Source organism: Etheostoma spectabile, chromosome 23, assembly GCF_008692095.1.
Source record: "Etheostoma spectabile isolate EspeVRDwgs_2016 chromosome 23, UIUC_Espe_1.0, whole genome shotgun sequence".
In the NCBI taxonomy this organism is placed as follows: domain Eukaryota; kingdom Metazoa; phylum Chordata; class Actinopteri; order Perciformes; family Percidae; genus Etheostoma; species Etheostoma spectabile.
In genome coordinates this window covers 15,626,373-15,633,325 of record NC_045755.1, presented here as the reverse complement: position 1 = coordinate 15,633,325, position 6,953 = coordinate 15,626,373, and the positions used below count along the sequence as shown (strand labels likewise).

Genomic DNA, 6,953 nt, shown 5'->3' with positions numbered 1-6,953 from the left:
AGTATATAAATATCAGAGTAGAAATATAAATAAAAGAAATATAAAGAGTGTGGATATGTATGGTATTTACACAGACTATTACATATTTAAGTCCACATGTATACACTTAGGATGCATTGACACTGAGCTACTTTTTTTGTTTTACTGAGAAAAATAAACAAATGAAAAGCTGATTTTGTGGTATGCTTTCTAAGTGCCAGTTATTAGTCAATGACTGCTCACCTCCTCGAGCGGTCCCACCTCCAGCCTCTTTAGCACCTCCCGGGTGTGCTGCTCTAAGATGTCCAAGTTGGAGGGCACTTTAGGGGTCTGCCGCTGCTGCTCCCTCAGCCGCCTGGCGGCCCTTCTCGCCTGGTGGGCCTGGCACAGCTTCTCCAGCGTAGCACGAGTAGCCGGGCAGGCATTCGATCCAGATGGAACTCCACAGCCACTTCCCTGAGACTTCACTGGCTTGCTACCACTGACCGGTTCCTCCTATTGATATAAATACGTAATATATGATATAAATGTAATGGGAGTCACGATTCTACCAAAGTAGTCTATATCCACAACCTTCCAATTCCAGGATTGCTCCGTTGCCACCGGAAATTCCGCCGTATGTCCTTCTTTTCGGCCCGGATGTCTGTTACATTAGGCTCTTTGTTTTGGAATTTTAAACTCTGGTTAAATTATGGAGGACTGAGGTTAACTGCTCCTGGTAAATCCAGACAGCTAGCTAGACTATCTGTTCAATCTGAGTTTTCTGTCGCACAACTAAAACAACTTTTTAACGTACATGTTCCACCAAAACAATTTCCTTCCCGAGGCTATTTCACAAGGGACCATGCTGAGCTTAGCGCCGCCCTTGACAGTTGTGTTTTTTTTTTAAAGAAATGGCAATAAACCAGAGCAAGTTTTTTCCCATCCCATAATGCTGTGTGGACTAGCCAGACCCTCCTCTGCAGCGTTGTGGAGGAAGGTCTGGCAAAGCAACACTACTACTTAAGTCGGTGATTTGCAGGTTCACAAATTCATACATTTAAATAATCCAGTTGCCTTTTGAATGTATGTTCTTTTTTTTCTATCTGAATTTTCTTTGTCCTTTTGAGCTTCAGTAGTCTAATTAGTTTACAGATAGCAAATTTGTGGGTGTTTTGTTTTTGCAGATTTTTGTTTCTCATCACCTGCAAAACATGTATGGATGTGTGTGTGTTTGTGTGATTGCCACTGGTAAATAAAAGACAGATTAGCTCTACACAATCATTTTAAAAAACTGTGCAGTTTATATTTAAAACCAGCACCAATGCATAAGTTCTCCTCAGAGCTGACATAAACACCTGCATTAAGTGTAAAAAAAAAAAAAATACCTCTAACCCTCTCCCATATCCTTTCCTTCTTGTCCCATCTTACCTCCAGGTAGCGGATTTCCTTGGTCAGCTCTTTAATGAGATGGTTTGGCCTGATATGGTCTGGTACTTCACTGGTGGGCTCAGTCACCTGCAAAGCCACAGCAGGCCACATTCAGACGGGGGAAGTGAACAGAAAGAAGTCTGTTGTTGGCCACTGACACGCATCCGGTAGATAAGAACAAACAGTGGTGACGACTGTGTAACAATAACCATCTGGACTGTAGATATTCAAGGAAGAGTCAGGTGAAGGTGTACGGCGATGACCGTGAGAACACCGTGGCCGACACTCACCTCTCTTTTCAACCAGATCCTCAGTGCGCTGATTAAAGCCTTGACTCCCTCCACTAGGTAGGTTGGTGGTGGACAGTTGTCCTCCCGTAGCTCTGAGGAACGGGGGGAACACACAGACATTAAACCTATAAAAATCACAGGCAGAAAACTTAAAACCAAATACATTTTTTTAAATGTCCAAAGGAGATGCACTGTAACTTCCCAAGTTGATGCATTATATTTAGATATTAGTGGGAATTATTAACCTTATTTTTCTCCTATCAACTATTTGTTTTATTTCTACTTATTATTATTTTCCTGACAGGTTTGATATGTAAAACACCCACATTTGATCCTACATCTAATATTGTGTGTTGGACATATATTAACGTTTCACTCCCACCTTTTAGCGTTTCCAAGAGGTTCTTGGCCACATACCAACAGATGGCCTCGAAGTACGGAAACTTAAAGAGGTCTGGGGTTTTCAGGCGGCGCTCCATTTCATAACACCTGCAAATCAAAAGAAGAAACACAAATTAGTTTTAAGTAGTGAAACAGTTACAAACATCAAATTAAAAAGAAACCTTTTTTATGTATATTTTCTGAGCTGTGTACCTGAGCTGCATGCCAATGTTGAGGTTGTGAAGGAAGTTCCCTCCAAATGCCATGCAATCCTGAGAGGTGAGAACAGCATGGATCCAGCCTGTAGGGGGCGCCAGAGTACAAATGTTTCCACAATGTACCCACAGACTGACTTGCAACAATATTACACTTAAGAAAGGACAGTTGAATAGACACCCTTAATACTGGACACTTGATCATATATATAGGGTTGAGTGATCTGCATGAAAATAGGTAGATGTTTACAGCACTTATATGACTGACCATGCACAAAAGACCCACATGTATACATACAAAAACTGTCCTCCTACAGGAAAAAGATACGTTTGTCTACTACAATGATGTGTTCCCCCTCAGCTAATCAGTGGTCTTTGTAAAACAAAGTGACAAAAAGCAGAGTCTGAGGGGTAGGGGGTGGCTGAGAGATAGACCTGATAATGCATGACGGACTGACTGAATGACTGACCTACTGTGCTCTCTGACCCCCACTTAATTCCCAACTCTTCACACCCTCTCTGCCAAAGCTCTTTTTTACCATGCTGCTTCAGCCTGCTGAGAAAGCATGGCTGGAAGACTGAGTGAGGACATCCAGCAGTTGACAAGCTGAATTGAGCTTTGTCTGTCTGGGTGCAAAGGAACTCTACCGGCTTAAAAAGTCCATTGAGGAACTGATGGATGGACAATTGTGCGACTAGAGACATTAGTTTCACTTAGGTGAATGAAAGCATGTCATACTCAGTTAGTGACATGAGAAACAAACATATTTTTAGCCTCTTAACACAACTTCTAATTAACAACAGCAGCACTGCTGGTTAAAGGAATTTGAAAAGAGGAAAGCTGTGATCTACAGCATTGTCACTACTTTCATCATATTACACAACAGCACTGTTTTTCTTTCTTTTTTCATTGCAATTATGATCATTAAGAACTGTTTGGGTTGTTGCTCAGGAAGACATTCCTTCTCTGTTATTTTCCTTTGGCAGTGACAAAGGACCTTCAAGAAGCCTGTGTTTTCCTGGCAGAAGCCATGGGAAGCGGGATTATTTTAACTTTTGAATGCATGTGAAAAGCCAAACAACCAGTCAACTAAAATTATATAACATTAGTGACACAGATACCTTTTTGTCCGAGTGTCTGAAAGTTATTGTGCTTGGAAACCACAAAGTAGGTGATTATCCAAGACTCTAGAGGTGCTTTCACACTTAATCCTGGTTCATTTTTTTCTGGTTTGAAAGCTTTCAATCAAAACCTGGCACAGACCAAACAAGACCGATGGAAAAGGAGGATCTCAGACCATTTCCAAGCAGACTCTGGTGCAGTTTGTTTGTTGTCTGAAAGCAAAACGGACCAACCGCAGGGTTGTGCAGTAGTGGATATTTGATTTCAGCATGAATTCAAAGGCTGATCGGACAGTCAAAAGCATTAAAAACTGCTGTGTGTTGTACTTGTATTTTACTGTCTACTTTGGCAGCAAAATGCACAACATAGCGATCCAACACTAGTTATTCGCACTAGACTAAAACATTCAAAAGGAATTCCAGGCAAGCATAAACAAAACCACAGACCTGTAGGGATGAGCAGGGTGGTTCCTTGGGGCACAACACACTTGTAGCACTTCTCCACTTTGTCCCCAAAGAACAATTCACTCTGATTGGGCGAGGAGCTCCAAGCCTCATATAGTGCAAGGTTGGTGGGAGTGGGCTTGATCAAGTAGAAGATCTTCTCACCCTGCAAAGCAGATAAAGAGGAGTTTAAAAATCACCACACAGTAATGACACTTTGATGGTTTGAACATGGCAGCCGTGGTGGTGATGCTGCTAACCCACAAACACAATGAAATGAATGTCCGCTTTAGTTTATAAAAAGGAGAGGGGTGAGATCATCAATATGAGCACAGCAGTGCTGCCCCCGGAGCTGCTTGATGAATAAATGTGATGTGAGAAGAGAGGTGACCTTTCAGCAAGTGTTAGCCAAATCAGCAGTGGTTGCCTGTCCTAAAATACCTCGGTATATATGAACACATTAAAAATCCCTTGAGCTTGACAGATGATAGGGAAGCATGGTGTTGGATTTAACAACAAAACAGTAGTTCATTTGGCCTACAACGGGTTATCAATTCTTGCCCGATTTCCGAATACATTCAGCTCTTCTTCATGCAAACACTCACCCAGAGAACATGGTACCAGACAGAGGTGCCTCCAAAGTCTATGTGGAAATCTGTGTAGCTGTCCTTAACCCCCATAAGGCAGTACTTCTGGACAAAGGGCTTGGGGAAGAAGGAGTCGTCCGGCCAGTAGTTCTCTACCCAGGACATCTTCCGAGCCACATCAGGAACCTCCACCAACTCTGACATCCTTTGTGGTTGATGGGAGCGAGGCAAAAAGTGAAAAAGGGAAGGTTAGATTTTGATAAAGTTCCTGATACAGATAGAAAAGCTCTCTTAACATTCTTAAAAAAAGATGACCCAAGGTTAACGTGCATGTTATGTGTTTATGTAAAATGTACTATAGCTCTATGTATCATTATTGGATTTCTTAAATTCCCAGATATCAATATCAGCCAAAAAATCCAGTATCAATCAGGCTAGTGGGAATACAATTGATCTGAAATGCAAAGTTGGGACATTGTTTTACTGACTAGAAATATATTTTAAAAAATTGTATGAAGATGCAACTATGTTATAATGACTGCAACTTCCATTTTAAAATGCAAGTGCACAGGAATTTAATTGTCAACAACTACTGATAATTAATAAAGGAAATTGTGAATATTATGTAAGGTAATTTTTGCCCTTGGAAACAGTAGTTGGATAAAAGAAATACTTCCATCTGAAACTGAAAAGCTTCAGAAAGAGTGTTAAAGAGACTTTAGATACACATATACAGTATTTGCAACACAGCTAACGCTGGTTTATACAAGTATTTCCTGAAGTGTGACATGACTGACTGTAATGTACTGCCAGTGTTTATTAGGGATCTGTTCTAACTAAAGCTATTTTTTTAGCCAACAGAGTGAACAGACTTGAGAATAGCTTACTTAGTGTCAGAGAACTCCAGGCTGATGAGGTTGAGGACTTTGGGTCGATGCGGGTTGGTGTAATACTTGATAAACTCGCTGAGCTTCATCTTGCTGTCCGCCTGCCGTGCCACATCTATCACATCGATGACTTTGTTGCCACCTACACGCGAGATAAGTCCACATTAGATATGGAGACGTTCTGAACTCTTAAATAAAAAATATCTTCAATTCTTTAATTGGCTGCTGAGTGGGCGTGGGGTTCACTAGGGTCAGCTGCCCTCTGGCATCTCCATGTGCTTTTAGAGATCAAGTCCTGAGTGAAACTGGCACCAATATGGCAGCGTGGGGAGGGGTTGTACAGGGAGGCAAGCGAGACAATCTGTCAGTCTTTCCAGACCACCAGTCCCTGAGGAGGTGTGGGTGGAGGTGCTGCGTTCAATGTCTGTGTGCTTTGGAGGCCTCAAGCGTTGATAGAAATATGCATATAGATGTTAAAAAGAGTGTGTGCATACACTTCATGTGGTGTGTTTATGCGTATGAGACGAAAAACAGATGCTTAAAAAGGGAAAAGAAGCTGAGACGCGTAGAACACAGCTAACAGTTGGGACGCTACAAATCACACTCGGGTGACACATTGGGCCGGAAGCAGGGCCGGGGTGCAGTATGTGTAGCAAGACAGCTGGTTGTTGTCTTTTCACCACACCCCTCCCACTCACCTTTTTTTTTTTTTTGTTATTACCCCTTTGCAACACACACCACACACCACACCACACACACACACCCACACACACACACACACACACACACACACACACACACACACCACACACACACACACACCACACACACCACACACACACACACACACACACACACACACACACACACACACACACACCACACACACACACACACCACACACACACACACACACACACACACACACACACACACACACACAGCTGGCCAGCGTCTGATGACAGAGAACAGCTGGAGTAAGGTCGGTCAGTCACACTGTGAGAGCCTAAGCTGCCTAGAAACCACACAACGCCAGGCTCAAACACCAGCTTTACAAACCCAAAAGCAAGAGAAAAAAAACTAAATCAACACCCCTACTGAACCACCTCATTAATATATTTCGACACCCAGTAATGTTAAAGAAGTAACTAATTAAGGAGTAGCATATGTCTTAGTCAACATTCTTGAACCAGAACATCTTTTCTTACTGCATTCAATTACAATAATTTTAACTTTGAATGTTTTTCTAATCAATCATCAATTTATACAGTAATGTGGTCCAAAATCATGAACTCTACTCTGCAGTTTAAAGCTTTTTACTATCAATATGGCATTGCACCACCACAAGTTATTTGTTTGACTAAATATTAGGAGGGTGCATTGCATTTTTTAATTTTCTGTATAATATACAATAGTATATAAACTCAGCAAAAAAAAGAAACACCACCTTTTCAGGACACTGTGTTTCAAAGATACTTTTGTAAAAATCAAAATAACTTTAGAGATCTTTAGAGGCTTTAAACAATGTTTTACATGCTTGCTCAATGAACCATAAACAATTAATAAACATGCAGCTGTTGAACAGTCAAAAAGACAATAACAGCGTAAGGGCGGTAGGCAATTAAGGTCACAGTTAAA

General features: G+C 41.5%; 1 protein-coding gene across 1 annotated transcript in view; it reads right to left on the bottom strand.

Annotated features, from left to right (window-relative positions):
* kdm7aa (lysine (K)-specific demethylase 7Aa) overlaps positions 1-6,953 on the bottom strand; it is a 23,433-nt gene that overhangs the window by 4,990 nt on the left and 11,490 nt on the right. Inside the window, exons 5-12 of the mRNA XM_032505518.1 lie at positions 5,316-5,457; positions 4,447-4,633; positions 3,845-4,007; positions 2,274-2,361; positions 2,062-2,168; positions 1,680-1,771; positions 1,390-1,476; positions 223-474 (exon numbers count right to left, since the gene is read on the bottom strand). Of these exons, the coding sequence (XP_032361409.1) occupies positions 223-474; positions 1,390-1,476; positions 1,680-1,771; positions 2,062-2,168; positions 2,274-2,361; positions 3,845-4,007; positions 4,447-4,633; positions 5,316-5,457 (1,118 nt within the window). The remainder of the gene's footprint in view (positions 1-222; positions 475-1,389; positions 1,477-1,679; positions 1,772-2,061; positions 2,169-2,273; positions 2,362-3,844; positions 4,008-4,446; positions 4,634-5,315; positions 5,458-6,953) is intronic.